At 34.7% G+C, this 19,106-nt stretch overlaps 1 protein-coding gene across 1 annotated transcript in view; it reads left to right on the top strand.

Annotated features, from left to right (window-relative positions):
• The window catches only part of LOC111418754 (neural cell adhesion molecule 2-like), a 455,796-nt gene that overhangs the window by 212,161 nt on the left and 224,529 nt on the right, over positions 1 to 19,106 (top strand). Inside the window, exon 2 of the mRNA XM_023051417.2 lies at positions 15,933 to 16,065. Coding sequence (XP_022907185.1) covers positions 15,933 to 16,065 — 133 coding nt within the window. The remainder of the gene's footprint in view (positions 1 to 15,932; positions 16,066 to 19,106) is intronic.

Consider the following 19,106-nt stretch of genomic DNA (forward strand, 5'->3'; position numbering starts at 1 on the left):
CCGTATCATCTAAGTTGCTCAGTTCTTATGTCTTCAATAGTGTAATGTTTGACTTTCATAATATCCCTTATTTCTTAGTTTTTAATCTAGTCTAGTGTATATAGATCTTCCAGCAGCTTTTATCTAGTAATTCATTTCTGTGGCTTTCGTGCTGTTTCTATCTGCATATATGTAGTGCATTTCTGTCTGATTCTTTATATGCCACCCTTAGGTTGTTATACTTCTAATTATTGAGTGATATATTTCGTGTTTGTTTTCTTTTGTTATATCATTTTTCTACAGTGACTTTTTAGTATGAATACTACTTTCCTATCTTGGAGTTTTCTCTCGGCTATCGCTTCGTCACGTCTTCACTCTTTCGATATCATACACCCAGGTATTTTTATGAGCTGCAATACTTTATGTTTTATTTGTCCGAGATAAACAGGTCTTGTTGTTCACCTTCAATTCATATGTATTCAGTTTTTTTGAAGTTAAGCTCTAAACCCCATTTAGCATTAGTTTACATGTCATATATTCCGCATTATTAATACACTGAGCAATCACACCTTGATTGTCAGTGTATGTCAAGGTGTAGAGTGTTGATGTACTATCCATTGGTATTCCCATTGTTTGGCATTTTCTTTTCCATCGTAGTAATGCGCTTTTTCAAAGAAAAAAGGTTGAGAAATGCTGGTGTATGCTGTCGAATGATGTTCTTTGCAATTTAATATTTAGTTTTTCGTGCACGGTTTCTTGTGCTTAAATGTTCTGCACTATTTAGGTTGTGTCAAGTGTCCGTTACTTTGCTAGTTGGTATTTTATTGTTTTTGTTAATATTATCTGTGCTTTAAGTAGATAGTCGTTACTACATGAGGCGCCACTCTTAACTCTTAGGACAAGGAGCTTCAGGTTACTTTTTTGTTTTGTAATTGCGTAATCAATAACAGTTTAAAATTCGTTGTTTTCTGTCTCTATGTATATTTATGAATGTCTCGGTGCTGGAAGAATCCATTAGGAACTTTTTTTATTTGAGTTTGTGCGCAGATTTGTATTAATCTTTTTCCGTTATCGTTTAACACATCCTTTCCATAACTTCCAGCTACATTAACTGTAGCCCTTTTTGGTCTACCTCTCTATTTCTTCGTAAAACTGTTCTACAAGCAGGATCTGCTTGGCAGTTTTCTTACACTTTAGTTTGTCTCCATCAAGACTGTTATATCTACTTTTAGATGCTTTAGTTAATTTACCACTTCATTTACAGCTTAATAAATCTATCTTAGTCGGTCGTTTTCATTTCTTACCACTTATATTCTATTCGTATGTATTTACCATCTGAATCGGAATTACACATTTGCTTTTTTCGAATTCTTGCCTGATAAATATAAAAATGTTTGATATATGTTAATTATGTAATATATTTCATCAAAATATATCTGGTAACTCAATTTATATCAATAATAATTATAATTTTGTCTTATAATTTTGATTAATTACGTTATGCAAGGTTGAATTCAAAAGTTAATAAGTCTGAAATTAACAACCTTTAACTACACTCTAATAATGTAGACTGGTTTTGATCTCTCCTAATATGTTACACTTGCAACGTTGAAAAGTACATCCACTATCCTTCGGATATGTTGGGTTTCATACCCGACTAGTTTCCTCAATTCTCATGGGGACGCTCCCGATGGAGGTATCTGGCAATTCCCAACACGGGTTATGAATTGTTATAAGGTGTGAATCGAAATACAATTCTTTTAGTGTTGCATAGTGTAAGTACCCGAATATTTTTTTCAATTGATTAAACGATTAAAATAAAAGTTAAAACATTTCTTCCCAAGAGTTCCAAAGTTTCATACAACCTCGCTAAATTCCTTGATAGATATTCAAATTAGGCTTTCTCTGAAAAGTTTACCTAGATCCATTTTAATTTACCCTCTTTAGTTTGTTGTGTTCGTGGACTCACAATCGTATTGTCATCAGGAAGAAACTTTTGGTTAGTGTAACTCATTTTCCGGCGAATTTCCCGACACTCTTACATCATTGTTTGCGCGTAATTACTTTTATGCGAGAACACGGACGATAACTTTCAGCGACAGTTCAGAAGACAAATTTCGAACTTAATTAAATTTCCTAATATATCGGCGTCTGCTCTCACGAGGCGTAATGTGCCAAATTTACCAAACGCCTACCTGTAATTATGTATTGTAAGTTTCGTCGATATCCTGACAGGTAAAGCGAACAGTTTTAAAATTAACTAACTTTACATTCACGAAATTGCTTTCTACTTATAGTTAAACAAACTATTTTGTATGTTGTATAAACTTCCTAGATTCATAAAACTAAATTCTTAAGAAAATTTTATATTGATATAATAAAATTCGAAATATATCTTCTCATATATATTCAAGAGCGATGTCATTCAGACGTGGGCTTTACATGAAAACGGCGTAAAAACGACGTCAACTCCGTGGGTGGGTGCCAACTTAACGGTGCAAACAGTTGTCACGCTCTATTTAAAGTAACGGCGTCGAGAATAAATTCGGAAAACTTTGCGGCTAGCGTCTTCGATGGAAGAAGTAACCGCACGGTATCGTACTCAGTAATTTATGTAGCAGGGGCAAACTTTGAAAACGGGACTGTGCTTTCTTCGGGGCGTCGTTATTTATTAAGAGCATGTTCCGTTTTCCATCTGGGGAGCATCAACTTTCTTTTTGAGCTTCGAGTGGTTGTTAATTCAATATATTACTGCCGTTTGGAGACACGTAAACAAATATGTGCTTAGAAGAAACTAACTAAATAAGTATTATTATTAAATTTATTGTCCTTCTCATATACACTACTTAATAAAATTGGCTGTAAAAACATGTTTTTACTTTGACTATACATACTACCTAATGCAAGTGTATAGTTGACAGGTAACGGCCACGAGGGATATATAAAACTTGAAAATGGGGCTTTCTAAAAGAGTATCACTCGTAATAAATGAGGCCCTATACTATTACGTTGGCATCATCAAATAAACAAAGTACGCGAAGAACTCTTCCCGAAAACAAGGGTACGTTGGCGTATATTATAAAACTTTTTGCGTTGTAAATTTTGCAGTTCCTACACGGTACGGTATAAGCATAAACCGACAGGAGTGGCACATATACCGAAAAGCTTCTAAAGTTCCCAACGAGAGCTTCCCTTTTCCCATTTTCCACGTAACGTTTACGCCCCCTTCCTCTTTTCTGGTTGAGGGGTGGAGGGCGCAATAAGGAAATTAACAGAAACATGCGCGCGAAAATAAAACAGCTCGGTACCTTGACCGTAATTTTCCCGAAAAGGTTCGTTCCGACTTGCTTCCTTGTCGTAAATACCGAAGGATATCTGCTTTGCAAATGTTACTTTCGTTGTTTGGAGAGGTGTTTTCCTTCCAGTAAACCTCCCCCTTTTTACTGCTAAGTTATTAGGGGATTTTATCTAAACTGAAAATTAATTAGAACACATAAAATTTTCCGCAATTTCTACAAAATCAATTACAGGATTTTCGATAATATTTTACATTAAATTTGAGAGGTTTAAAGCTGAAATTATACAGCCGTGAATCCCTTTTTTTGTGAAACCCTCAGAAAGCTAAATGATAATAGGCACATTTTCCGGGCGATATTAGAGGGGCGTTGATGAAAATCCGCAGTCAGCCGGACATTAATAAAGAGCTGCGAAGGGACGTCTAATGGATGATTATTGGTGGAAAAAATATCGCAACTGACAAGAATAATAAAACATCATGGGAATTATGATGGATCGAAGATTATCCTTCATTCGGTTTCAGAAGAGTCGAAATGTTGCGATGGTATGGAAAAATTATTGTCGCATTATCCCTTTCAACTAAGCAAAGAACAAAGGAGGGCGGAAAATGAAGGTGTCATCGATAAACAATTTTTCATTCAAACCGAAATTGCTTTCGTTCCGTGCTCCACAAAAATACACGTTAGTTTTTTATCACTTTTAATCAAATTTTTGAGACCTTAAGATAACCCAACTATAAAATAAAAATAAATTTTAACTTCTCTGAAAGGAGTCTTGTCTGGAATTTTCTATTAGCCGCCTGTGGTGAAATTTCCCGCAACTTTTAATTTAAAGAAACCGCTTAAATGTAACTTATACGAGACGCTCTTTGCTGCATATAAACGCAGGGCGTTTGACTTTCATGCTTTAGACCTTTTTAACTCTGCTCCTTTACCAAATGCAACTTGTTGGGCCGCCTTAGAATTAAATTAACTCACCAACTTTACTATGAAAGACGAGTAAATATTCTTCCTTTTCGTTTTAACATTAAAAGAGAACCTTTTTTTTTCCATAATGATTTATACTTATTCTTTTTGGTTTTCGAACAACTTTATCAAAACTTAGATCTTTTACTCTTTTTTCGTTGAAATAATGTGATTACAAACTTGTCTTATTTAATAATTGTTTTTGGTTTTTCTTAACATAGTGTTGATTTAGATGAAAATACTTTTTCTATACTTTTTCAATGTTATATTTATTTAAATTCTCTATTCTACATGTTTCGAGGATCCCGTCCTCATCCTCAGGAAAATTCAATTTTTAATAGTTTGTTTCTGTTTTAATTGTTTAATCGTAAGAATTTAAATTGTAATCTGAGAGATATGGTTATCTTTTATTCAAAAATTGACGAATTTTCCTGAGGATGAGGACTGGATCCTCGAAACATGTAGAATAGAGAATTTAAATAAATATAACATTGAAAAGTATAGAAAAAGTATTTTCATCTAAATTGTCTTATTTAATTAAACTAAAACAAAAATTTTATTATATAATTACCAAAAAGTTCTCTTTTTTGTGTACCGTGCTTATTCCTCGTTTCTTGGACTTCTTCGGAATACAGTCCAATAGGCAAGATACAACATTTATTTATATCTTTACTATCCCATAAGGTGTTGCGAAGGCTTACGGGCATTGGATACCAGCTATAATCTTCAAAGCAACGTTGCGAGTATCTTCAATGTAGAGCTCAAAGTAGTCTACATTAATTGTATGATTACAATTCATGTATTCACTGGGTCGTTAAAAATCTTTGAGCTGTATTGCCATCGTTTATGTTGCCACTTTGTTGTTTGGGCATATTTACTAATAGCTCTATTCGTGTTTTAATTTATCCCGTCCGTCTCTGTATTTTCAGCAACCTCTCTATTCATTCATTAAATAATTAAATAAAGAGATTATATGCTAAACGAAAGGAATTCTGGTTTTACCTATTTTTTTAATATGATATTGGCATTATTCACCTCTTTACGTTTTGCATCTCACAGATACTAGATACTAGATTGCAAACCTTTCTGCCTATCATACAAAGCATTAACTCTAAATTTCCAGAAATTTGTATAAACTCCAAAACAATTTCAGTACAATAATTTGTTAACTTATGTTATTAACCTTAGTGGTTATTAACATAAAAAGCACAATGTATCAAATTGACTGTTTTTGTAACAGACTGAAACTTGCGCGTTGATGCTACTCATGTTTATCATGGCTAGATATGACGATTGGCGTACATTTTTAGTTTACTTTGTATGACACACATAATTCATCCGTGGTGTCTATTTCACCTTTGGTCCTGTTATAAAAAGTTGTAATTGATAACTTCTGTTTATCTCTAGTATCAGCATTTATTGATTTATCCTTATCCAAATTAGGCGCTAAAATCACACATTTTCTTCTTAAAGAAATATAAAACGATGCTCTTGACAGCTTTTCCAGCACCTGTGGTGAATTCTGTGGGAATTTGAAGCTTATTTTTTTTATTGTCCCAACATAATTGAGATTTTTGCTTTTCAGGTCTTCAATCAAATCAATAGTATTGAGCTGGTTGTCCGCCATTACATTGCATCGTGAATTATAAATGGATTTTGAAAATTGTAGCACAACATCTGATGGTTTGTTACTAACGAAATATATTCCTTCTGGCTGCAATTCATTTCTAATTTGTATAAATAGAATACATCAGAATCAACAAGCGCATAGATCTTGATTTCATAGCTGTTTGGTTTGCTGAGGATGTACTGATTAAAGGTATATCTTCCCCAAAATTCCTTAAGTTTCTCATTAAATGTAACGTTCTCTCCCAACGAATAAGAGTTTTGAATATTTGACCAATGGCTGGAATCTTATCCGTTTCCTTTGATTACGAGTATCTTATAAACTTTGTCTGTTACTTGCAATGAATTGCTGCTAAAATCAATTCATCTATCAAGGCTGAGAGAGATTATGGCCGCCTACCAGGAAACCGGATCCGACTTCTTGAAACCCTTCCTACATGATGAAAATCGGCTAAGCCCCGGGCTTCGACGGCATTCATAACGAGTTCCTGGATAAGTGCGGCCGGTTCGTTAGGAATTGGTTAGCTGGATTTTACATTTATATTCTGAAGCCGGAGCAGCCGAAAGACCTTCCTGGTAGCTATCGATCCATTGCTGTATTAAGCGCCTGCTTTAAATTCCTAGAACACTTAATTCTAAACCAAATTAGTGATAAGATTTCAGAGAGAAGTACCTGATGACGGAGGGTGATGAGGAGGAAAAGAGGTTGGTAGCCACGTTTAAATGTGGCAATGAAGAAAGGGCGAATATATATTACATGAAAGATGAGGAGAGGGTGTGCAAACTATGTGGGAAGGGTTGGGAGTCTTCACACCATCTGTTGGTAGAGTGTGGCGAGTTGAGGGAGGCAAAGATGGATTGGATGCAAGTGGTGGGGGAGAGGGCGTAGGGAAGGAGATGGATGGGGGAGGTAGTGGCATCGAGGAAACGTAGGGAGAGACTGGGGAAAGGCATAGAAATTACATTAGTTATTGGTATTGTAGCTTTTGAATTGTAATCTTTTGAGAAGCAATAAATTATTAATATAATGGATACGGTTACGAAGCATATCCCGGTCAAACAGGTAAGCTAGAGAGAAAGAGAAGGAGAGGGAAGGGCTGCTTTTGCTGCTGAATAACATGGACAATCTGTTATTGGTCCTTCCGGGTCATTTTTGGACAAACGCAGAGCCACACAAAATTATTAAATAACGCACTATTCCAGGGATCTGTTCTTGCGCCAACTCTTTTCAATCTCTAGATTGCGGACTTGTCGGACACTAGCTACTAGCGTAAAATTTGCATACGCTGATGTTTTGGCCCTGGCTGTGGGCCGTAACATCGTGGAGGAGGCGGAAGGAATTCTGACCAACGATCTGATTGCGATGGGGAGTATTATAGGAAATGGAGATGACACTTAGTCCAAACATAACAGAGTGCATAAGCGTCCACGTCAAAAAAAAAAGAGACCACACGTCAGCTGGACATTCGGTTGGTGGTCACCCTGTGGCTCACAACCCAACTCCAAAGTACCATCATCATAAAGAATCATCATATGGTTTGGTCTTTTGGATTGTTGATCAGTCTTTTTGAGCCAATGTATCAATAGCCACAAATCTTGTTTGATAGCATCTCTATTCCTTTATTTAAAATACAAATGTGAACACTCGGTTATACTCATGGCAAAGCATAAGCAGGTGGCTTAAAATAATTCCGTTGTTAATGACTTTGCATTAGCTTTTTCAACAAAGCTATTAATTTACGTAATGGTTTCTTTCGATCAAACATCGAAAATTCTTTAGCTTTAATTTTACGATTTGAAAGTAAAAATGTTGTTCTTGTAGCTGCGAAGTTTTTGCAAATAACTGAAAAACCACCATTTAAACTACCTAGAAAACTTCCATCGATTCATGCCACAAATAGCGGGAGGATGACCAATAACGAAGGTTTCAAATTCTTGTCGGATGTTCTTTAAAAATAGGCCTTAAACCTGCTAATCTCAGCAGACTTATTTAAGAAAGAAAGAGAATAACAAAAACGAGAAAGAAGGTCTCGAAGGATAAAAGGAAATCAATGCGAATAAGATTCGTGATGAATAAAGCAGCAGGAAATGTTGGAATTAATTTAGTTTTAAATTATTCGAAATGTTCATATTTATCACAAAGATCATGTTCTGCCAAAGGCCTGACACTAATTGATGATTCGCCGTGTTTAATCACTATAGTAAGTCAATTTTACTTTTAATGACGAAAAGTATTTTTACTTTTTTTTTTCACTGACACATCGGATTGCAAATAGCAAACGTTATCATCAATAACCGTCGTTTTTACTTGCGTTGGAAAGCTTTAAAGGCAACGTTCGTATGAACCACATAAAACGGACAATGAAATTTAGCAGATAGGCCCGCACACACGAACGGACTTGGCCGTTCTGGGATTATTCTTCTGTAATTGCCGAATGCGCCTTTATATCCTGACAATGGAAATTCCGACCTAGATTTCCAACAGTCGTCGGACGGCATCGTCGTCCTTAAATGTCGCGTCCTGCAAATGACGTCGGGTCGAAAACAAATGTTATCCCGCGGATATAAATGATAACCGGTTTTTGTTGCCAACTGCATTTGTCCCGCTTCAGCTCTTCTAAACCTTCGTTTTTCAACTTTTGTTGGAGAGAAGGTTTGGATATTATAGTTCTTATGTGACCTATGGATTTGTTGATGATAGGGCGAAATTATATTTCAAATGGAATTGGTTTATTCTTAAGAAATTTTAATTGGTCTTGGAATTATTATCGAGTAAAACGGTTGAATTAGAAATTGTAGAGTATTAATGGTGCAAGAACGTTGGTGTACCACTTAGTAATCTACTTGGTGAACTAAATGTTGAATTTACAGTAATTACCTGCACCAAAATTGCAGTTCGCCTATGATGTCCTTACTACCTTAATTGAGCTTTCTTAATTAGTTTCCACTAATTACTAATAGTAGTCTCTCCAATAAAATTAATCATTTCCTTCAACATCTCTTTCCAAGTAAAAAATAAAACGGAATATTAAATACAACAATTAAATGTTATCAATTGCTTCATGTGTTCGTTATACGGATATATCGTAGTGGAAATAAGCATCAATTCGTAAAGTGAAGTTCTGGTCTAGCAATCCGTAATGGATTATCACTGTCTGCGGAGTTTACGATGCGATATCGACCCCCCGTAAAGGAATTTAAATCGTCCAATTTCTCCAGTACCCAATCTCGCTTTTTCCGTATCCTCTAATTCCTCTCTATGTAAGACAAACACCGCAATTTTAATTAACGCAGCCGCTCGTTCGCACCGATGGTTAAAGACAAATATCTGGAGATCGTGCCACGCCCTTTCCATCTGATATTGTCCTATTTATGGAAGGTTTTGGCCGTTATTAGTCGCTATCGCCCGTTTTCGTCTTCTCTTCGGGTTATAATTAATAAGCTTTTACGACAAGGAGTGTGTGTGCCAAGTTAGGACAATCTAATTCCATACCCTATGGCGAAATATAATAGGGTGGATAAGGATATCAAAGACAAAAGAAATATATATCACTCATGAACTAATTTCTTAATAGGTACTTACATTAATTTTTTTTTGTATTTGATAAGTAAGGATCAATGAAGGGACCATTAAAATAATTTGAAACCGGAAACGGAGCGCAATAAAACGTCGTCACGGAAAGAATTTGTCTCTGACAAGGAAAAGCTCGTAATTACAAAGTTATCTAACCCGCTCCATCTGCAGAAATGGCCGGCCATTAATCAGATATCTCGCGCAATCAATAAGTCCGAGGTGGGTCGCGTGGACTCATCGCCTCAAGATTTATTTGCTTAGAATGTCTGCCGAATGATACCATCTCGTACATTATTGCGGACCTAGAGATAATAGTGGACAACTGGCGCCGAATACGTGTACCTAATTTATAACTTAAATTAGTTCTTGAGAACTGCACCAAATTGCCGCGTCCAAACATGGTGCTAATTACCATAGTAAAAGCACTTATCTGGGAATGGCCCCCGGTTTTCCTTTATTTTGTCGGTCCGGTGACCCGCGTTATTTATATGGCAGATGGTGGAGTTACTACGAGATATCACGTATGTTCGTACGAACATATTAGAATTAGTTCGTGAGACTTTAGTTATTGGAAGAAATATTTTAATTTTTGGTGAAAATTTTGTTTCTGATTCTACATCAAAAAATTGTGTTGCTTTTTCATCGTAAAACCAATTAAAAACATTGATCCAAACATTTTTGTCCTTCATTACAACTCTCTTGATTACGAGATTTCGTTTTAATTTTGTTAAATTTTTTTGTAATTCGCTACGGTAATGGAAGCTATAACAGTACTCAAACGGGTGCTGTAATGAGACTCCTTACAGCATCCGATGCAGTAATGATTCGATGCGTTCTAAGCATCGAATACAAGGTCCACAATGATGAGGACATTGACTCTGAGCAATTTCGCTTATTTTGGGAGGTGTACATCAAACATTTTTTTCAGGTGAATATATTTTGTGTTTTTACAGTTTCTAATTGTCAATTCAAAGTTTCTATTTTCAAGTGTTCCGGTGTTACCAACTGCTACATACCTATTTCCCTACATTGCCAAAATTTACTTTATTTTTGTTAAAAAAAAGTATAAAAACGCGAATTACAAAAAATACCATAAAAAACACGTTTCATAAGACTTAAAGCACTCATTGAATTCGTGCATTTCAAGCGTGTCTTACGAAACTTGTTTTTTAATATACTATTCAACACCCTATTCTATAAAGAATATTCACAAGATGCAATGATGTCATGACCAAAAAGGAGTTGGACCGAATATGGGTTCAATTTTACTACTATTGAGCTTTGTTCTGTAGAGGAACAAAAATTGTTCCGTCAATAGTAAACATCAAATAAAGATCAGTAAATATTAAGATAACAGCAAAGACTTCATGATGGAGAAATAATATACAATTATTAGGGACACATAAAAGGTAATGTGAAATAATTTGGTTGCTGTGTCATGGACCTGCGTTAATCTCAATTACTTGCTATTAATTGAACATTACTTAAATTAATTAAAACTAATATGAGTTGCAGAAAATTATGGATCAAATGACTGATTAGGCAGAAGGTCAAGCAAGATATTAAGCAAATAACATGAGAAGAGGGGATACTGAATAGCTGAATGTCAACACAGGATGTGTAACATGAAAAATATTCAGAAATTTACGTCTCATCATGTTTAAGAATTATTATTATCTGAAAAACTAAAGGATATTTTAGAAAGCAGTTTCTCTCCTTGAAAAGCTTACAACTCGTATCACACACGCTGATGGTTTCGTAATCATTTATTGTATCCCGATATATTATGATTTTTTGCAAATAATTGTTTATACTGAAAAGAACTAAAGAACTAAAAGTTATTTTGAACGTCCATTTCTTTCATTGAAAAGTTAACCATTTCTATAGCAAATATTGAAAATTTTATCAACATGTTAACATCGTGTCCAAGAGCTGTAAAAACGTAGTTTTGAAGAAATCGCTTTTAAACTTTGCAATAATAAAAACTGAATCTTTTCAATTTCTAATGACTTTATTTATTTATTTATTTATTTTACTTCCGAAATTACAGGGTTGCCCCTAATTACAAATTTCAGAACTTAAGTCTAATAGTACATAATATAACCAACAAAAATAACAAAACAACCAAGATCAAGCATAAATGTTAATTAACCCATCACAGAACGCGCGGAGGATATATTGAACCAAAACTTTAAAAAATGAACAGAATTACATCACAAATTACAGAATTCAATGACAAAAATCAAGTTTGGCGACTTATCAACTAACTCTACAATTCTAGGAGCATACAATAAAGCGTCCGTTTTTTCATAAAATAATTTTTCCTTCGCAAACTTTTCTTTCCGTGTTTTGCGAGCTTCGCTGGAGATACTCGTTACGTCGCTTCTGAAGATTAATTCAATGTTCGTCCATTTTATCTAGATATATTTGGCTTCCTTACCAATAATAATATTCAATGAATTCATTATTTCTAAAATGGCACTATGAATTAGATTTATTTTTTACATTTTAACAATGCAGTATAATCGAGAACCATGTGATGTCTACATATTTTTCTCGATATCGTTACATTTTTATATTTAGTTTTTTAATAGTTATGACATCAGCTAGGTCAATACTTACTCCAAAGTCTCGTATCGAGTACAAGGTAATATTGAGTTAGAAACTTTTTAGTTTGCTATTAGTAAGGAATATATATTTTTAATGACTTTTTGATGATGTTTCTGAAAATACTTTCTATCAGAACTACTCTTTTTAGTTCTCCAGTCTTCATATCGTTGAATCATTATAATATATTTATTATCTATCATATTATAGAAAAGACGACAGACCATCTCTTTGTTGCCTTTGGCGGCATATGTTAGATGAAGCTTATCCATGATACATACACCTAACTTAATTTTATTGTGGTAAATTTAAAGTTTCACTGTCGCAGGCTGCCAAAGTCCTTGTGTTACACTTCCTTAAGATGTACTGTTTGACTACCAGGAAATGTGTACCAACTTTAACACAAGAAATAAGGAAAGATATGGAAGAAATTTTTAAAGAAAGCCGTATCTTGTGCATCTTGTCACCGCGACCTATGAAATCTATTGTAACTTAATCTCTCCAAAGGTTTAGGGCAAATCTAGGTCCTTGAAGCACCTTACTATTGCTGCAAGGTCTTGTTCCTTTATGTCAGTAGGTATCAGGCAAACCTTTTCGAAAATGTTGTGTTTTAAGCGGCCTCCGGCGACGCATTCACACAGAATATCTTCAGAAGTCTCTGATTTGTCGTTGCAAAGTCGACAAGTTTGATCCTCAGTTTGTCCAATGTTGAAATATCACATTGTAACGCCTAAGCAGCGAGTGGCGTCGGCTTTAAAGGATGTAGTTATAGATCTTATATTGAAAAAAATAATCCTGGGAGCAACCTTAGATCCTCTTTGCTGAGACATAAAACTTATTTGGTTTTCTTTTGCGACGGAGTTATCTTACTCTTCGCACTCTTCTGTCTGTGTCCTGGAAGTTCTTTCCAGCGCAAGGCTACCTTTGAGTCCTCCTATGTGCTAATTACCTGTTTTAGATGCTTTAAAAGGTTGGTTGAGGTCTAATAAAGGGCGTCCTCTCCGCCTCTTTGGTCAGCTTGCCCGCATTTTCATTGACCTCAATATCGTTGTGACCTGGGACTCACCATAAAGTAACTTCATTACCCCTGGCGAGATTCCCCATTTTGGCGGTACATTCTAGGACACACGTGTAGACCTGAATTGCATTTAGGGTGGGCTGACTGTCCGTAAAGATGTTTATTGACGCTTCTTTCTGTCCCTTTTCAAGGTTCAAAATGGTGGAGGAGTTTATGTCAAGAACTTCAGTTTGAATAATCGTTGTATCCGAGGTTAAGAACAACTTAATGTGGCTTTTTGGTTCGTTGATGCTCATACCTACTACGGAACAGCTGTCTTTGAAGCATAATGTATACATAGTTAACAAAATATCGAAAAAATAACAAAGTATAAGCAGATTTGCGCAAGGCAAAAAGGCTATTTGTACAATGAGGCAAACAGTGCTCGTCTGACCGATAAAAGGAGTCGGAGTAAAGAACAAAAAGCCGAAACGGAGTAAACGTAGGGAACATGCATATTAATACCACTGAGGAGTGAAAAATTATCACATATATTATGTAGAAGCTTAAAGAAGAAGAGTAGATCACCGCAAGCACGACGCTGGCTAAAAGTTATAATCGTGAAATGTTTGTAAAAAAAGTCATAGTCAGAGTATCGTATTGAGCATTTAATACATAAGTATTTTACAAAATTCTTTTGAATGCTTTCAATCCTGGATATGTATATTTGGTATTGCGGGCACCAAACGATATTGCAATAGTTAAGAGTACTAAGTAGTAATCGAAAGCAAAATGCAGTATTTGGATTGTAGCACTTATAAAAGAAGCTGTGGATCTTCTATCAAATAATAGCAGTTGACCCTGAAATCCAAATTTCTGCAGCTTGGACAACAGAAGGCCATGGTCAACTAAGTCGAAAGCCTTGCTGAAATCTGTATAAATTGAATCAACCTGACAACCTTGATCCATAGAATGTAGAATAAAATCAGTAGATTCCAACAACTTTCCCTCGACAAAGCGGCCGACAAAAAAATGTTGCCTAGAATCGATTTTAGACTTTATAACAAAGAAAAGTCGAGTTTGAAATAATTTCTCGAAATCTTTCCAAATACTGGTAAATTTGAAATTAAGCGATAATTTGAAATAGCTTCACGGTTCCTCGATTTAAAGATAGGAAGAACATAGGCCTGCTTCCAAACTGATGGAAAAATACCACAATAAAGAGATTTGTTAAACAGAATAGTGGCAAGAGAATAAGAGCATTCTTTAACTAGAATGAAAATCTAAACACCCAATACTAGTGTGGATTAATCCACTTATGGGAGCTGGATTTCGATTATTTCAACAATTAACTTGCACTACTTTGATTAAGTCTTATGTTGTAGCGCAAATTTGACTTATTTGGAGTTTTTTGCGTCAAAGTGATATTTTTACTACGATCAATAAACCCAATAGTTTTCAGATTTCGTATTTAGTAATATTCTTGTTAAGAAATAATTTATTAATCATGTATTTAAAAATCTTTCTGGAAACGACTTAAGTTTAGCGGACGGAAGCATTAATTTTCCTATGTAAGAACGCTCGAAGCCTCCAAATCTATTCTCAAAATGAACATTTATTCAGTGGCTGCAAAGTTATGAGTATTAATAACCAATGTCTGTTTCGCGATATCGTCAATTTTTCAATTTTCACCACCATTGCTCCACCGATTAAATCTTATGGCATGCACAAATTTGAATTATTATTAAAACGATATTCTTATTTTAATCAATAAAAGCCAACAGTTTTCATGAAAAATAATATTTCTTGTTTTATACTTCTTGTCAAGAAACTGATTATTAAGCATATTCTTAAAAAAATCCTTTCTAATAACGACTTATGTATAGAGCATGGAAGTATTATTTTTCCTGTTTAAAAATGTTCGAGAAATCCAAATGAATTTTCAAAATGAAAATCCATGCAGTGGCGGTGAAGTTATAATGGATGATTTTCATAATCACTAACTTGTATTCCATCTATTAAATAAATAAACTTAACCGTTTCCAAGAAAAATAAATTTTTGTGTTTAGTAGCTTTTTTGTTAAGAGATTATATATTAAAACATCTTTAAAAATCCTTTCTAAGAACGATTTATGTTTGGAGAATCGTAGTGTTAATTTTCCTATTTAGAAAAGTTTGAGAAATCTAACTCCATATTCAAAATAAAAATCAAAAAATAATGAGTATCTGATTTTATTTGTGATCTCAATTTTTTAATTCTGGCAACCATTAACTTTTAACCCACCGATTAACCCTTGTGTTGGAGTGCAAATTTAGATTATTTCGAGTGTACCACATCAAAATAGCACTTCTATTTGAATCAGTAAAATCAAACCGTTTTAAGAAAAATTAAGATTTTGCGTGAAGAAGTTATTTGTTAACGTATCTTTAAAATATTTTTTTCCACAAACAATTTATTTTATGGGAAAAGCAACATTAGTTCTCTTATGTAGGAATGTTTTAGAAAAAATGGAATTAATTACATCGGTAATGTAAATTAGCGTTATTTTAAATTTAAATTTTGAATTTCATCTAATCTGCTTAATTACTACAAAATCAATTTATTCTCTTTTGTAGTAATTATTACCATAAATTATTACCGCACATTTACTCTTTACCTCTGATTAGTATAATTATCATCATTACCGATTAAACAAGTAATTTCTGTTGTTTGCATGTATCTATTTTAATTAATTTAATTCTACGACATATTCTATATTGGTTATTTTTTGAATGAAATTATTTTTGAATCAATGTTAATATAGTATACTCTTGTTACTATCATACATATCTCATTTTGAAAACTTTACTACCACAAAAAACTTATCTATTATTGATTTTGTTTCAGTTACAACAGTAAATATTGAAGTCGTGGCTGGAGAACCAGCTTATCTACCCTGTGATATATCGACGGCTCATTCTCAGGATCAAGTAGCTTTGGTGCTTTGGTACAAGGAAGACCTTGGGACTCCGATATACAGGTGAGCCAGCAAAAGTTAATCCGCCTGCGGCCAAGACAATGATATCCCGCTTAAAGCCTCCTCGCTTAAAGATAGATCGTTCGTGGTCGGCAACTTTTAATTTTTCACCAAGTTGATTAATGGATATTTAAGTAGACGGCGACAATGATGTATCGGGGCTAGATGGTCGAAATTCTTGCCGCCTCTGAGCCCCATTACCAACCATTCTATATCTCGGCGTGCTATCTACCATTTACTTCTCCGTGTGTATGTTTGTGTGTGTGTGTGGAATCGCGTTCTCTGAACAATACACAAAGGGAATATATATCTTCCGTTAATGGTGAGGCAAAAAAGACGTTTTCAAAGCAATGACTAATGGAGGTGAAAAGTGGATTAATATGAACTTGGGAGTATACCCATTTTTTTCGCGCCTGATAATTTATAGAACACTAAATTTTTGTTTAAATAACAAACTAAAAACGATGGTCCATTACCCATTGATTTCAATAAATCGAAATGCTAGATGAGTTTTAGTTCCACCAGAAAACCAACTGAAAACACTGTCCCAAAAAAAAATCTCGATATACGATGCACCGGGTCGCACATTTTTCGATACGCCATCGTATTTCAATTTGCGTCGAAATTTTACGGTGTCGTTATTAGGACGCTGGACGCCGCCGTTCCACGCGAAATGACATCTCGCCTATCTGCGGCTTTCGGTTCGAATGGAAACGCGCATTGTTTTGGACGGGTGCCATTGTCCCCTACCGTAGACGAATATCACATCGCCGTGATTCGATTACCAGATAAATCCATCGTCAACGGCAGCCTAAAGTTGCACCAGGATATCCGCTTAATTAAACCTACTATTACGAAGGACCTGTAAAAGAAAAGATCCAACCCGGAAATTGTTTTATCTTACATCGAGATATTCGATGTTCAAAACTCGCCGAGGACTATTAATCCGGTTCCTTCCTCCGGCGTTGTGTTTAAGAGAAAAACGACCACTCCCTTCTTCATCTTAGATCCTCACTAGCGGAAATGGGGGCAAGATAAACGCCCTTTGTGTTGTATTGTTCGTAACGTTACGTAAATCGTGAGAGGTTTCCGAGATATGTAGTCTAGGGACAATGGCCTGAAATATTAAAGACTTTAATATGATATAGAAAAATCCTAAATTAGACAAAAACTGAAATGTGTGATAATAAAATCTTAAATGTGTTTCGCTAATACAATTAGAAAGTTTCTCCCAAGTTGTAATAACAAGTAATGGGGACTAATGTCGAACGATGTTACTTCGACGCCAGCTTGACTGTAATCGTAAATATGAATTAGTGTTGGACCAACTGTAACATCATAAACTAGAAATTTCCTTCTACCAGCTGTATTGGATTTTATAAAAGGAATGGTATAATTCTTAACTTTGTTCATATGTAAGAATACAGTTTGTCCCCGGATTGTCTCAATGTAAAGTATAATGAAAATTTTCTCCATTTCCTTGTTGGGTTTAGATGTGATTTTAAAGTTTCGCCGCTTTTAGGTGACGCTGCTGAAGTTAAATAAACGTACGACACATTGTATTTATTAATGTTTCATTAAATGTGTTGAATTAAAAAGATCCTATCAACGGAATTTATAAGAATGAAGGAAACATGTGTAGTGTGTAGATTAATTTACTCTAAAATGGTATTTAATCCCTCCATTATGGGGTATTTTTAAGACTATATACGTATAACGTATACATACGTTCCTAGTAACGAAAGAGTTAAATCATCTTCATTACTTCTTAAGATATAATTTTGGTCAGGGATGAATCATCAGTCAGGTCAGTATGAATGTCTAAATTTGTGGAATTAAAGAAATAATATTGTAATTAATTCGTTCTTGAGATACGATATTGTAAATTACATTTTTGTAATTCACGACGGCAATGAAAGCTATTACAGTACTCAAACGGGTGCTGTAATGAGACTCCTTACAGCATCCGATGCTGTAATGAGATTTTAGTAACATTTTATGGAACCAGTTCAAGTTGGTGACATTGGGTCATTAATTTTTCTAGCTGTCAATGTGACATTTTTTGTATATGGATGTTTAAACACGTTCTTAGCATCGAACACAAGGTCCACAATGATGAGGACATTGAACTCTGAGCAATTTCTCTTATTTTGGGAGGTATGCATGAAACATTTTTTTCAGGTGAATATATTTTGTGTTTTGACAATTTCTAATTGTCAATTCTAATTTCTATTTTCAAGTGTTATGGTGTTACCAACTGCTATATACCTATTTCCCTACATTGTCAAAATTTATTTATTTTTTTGTTACAAAAAAAGGATAAAATCACGAATTACAAAAAATAGCATAAAAAACACGTTTCGTAAGACTTAAAGCTTGAATTCGTACCTTCCAAGCGTGTCTTACGAAACTTGTTTTTTAATATACTGTTTTATCAATGTTGTATCAATGAGATTTATGGGAAGGAAAGAAACATTTCGGTTGTGTTAACAGTATGGACGAAATTAGCTATAAAATGGTATTTAAATTATCTTCATACCTTAATTGAATACCCCAGTGCAAGAACCGGACATAAATAAATATCACGTCTATCGTTCGGAGCAAGAATCAGACTTCTGTCTTCATTTTACAGGGGGTTGTCACGTCATAACATGTTCAGTGTCTTGTTATTGCGCAGTATGCCGTATATTTTTGCCCAGTAGGTTGTGATTATAAACATGAACACGTCACAGGTAAGTGATGCTACTGAATCCGATCCACACGCGACTGATACCGATAGTAATTATGATCCACATGATAGTGAACGTGTCGAAGAAAGTGCTTCTTCAGAGGGTGCAGAACACTTAGAAAACGAACAGCACGAAGCTGATTATAACCTAGAAAATCGGAACGGTCGGAAACGAAAAGTGCATAGAAATCAATGGTCTTGAAACATACGGAAAGTAAAACGCGCTTCGGGGAAAGAAAATTTAAATACATCAAATCGTATTGTACCCGAAAAAGTTGTAGAAGCCGCTTGTTCATGTAGAAGCAAATGTTTCGAA

This window comes from Onthophagus taurus, chromosome 7 (genome assembly GCF_036711975.1).
Source record: "Onthophagus taurus isolate NC chromosome 7, IU_Otau_3.0, whole genome shotgun sequence".
NCBI classification, from domain to species: Eukaryota; Metazoa; Arthropoda; class Insecta; order Coleoptera; family Scarabaeidae; genus Onthophagus; species Onthophagus taurus.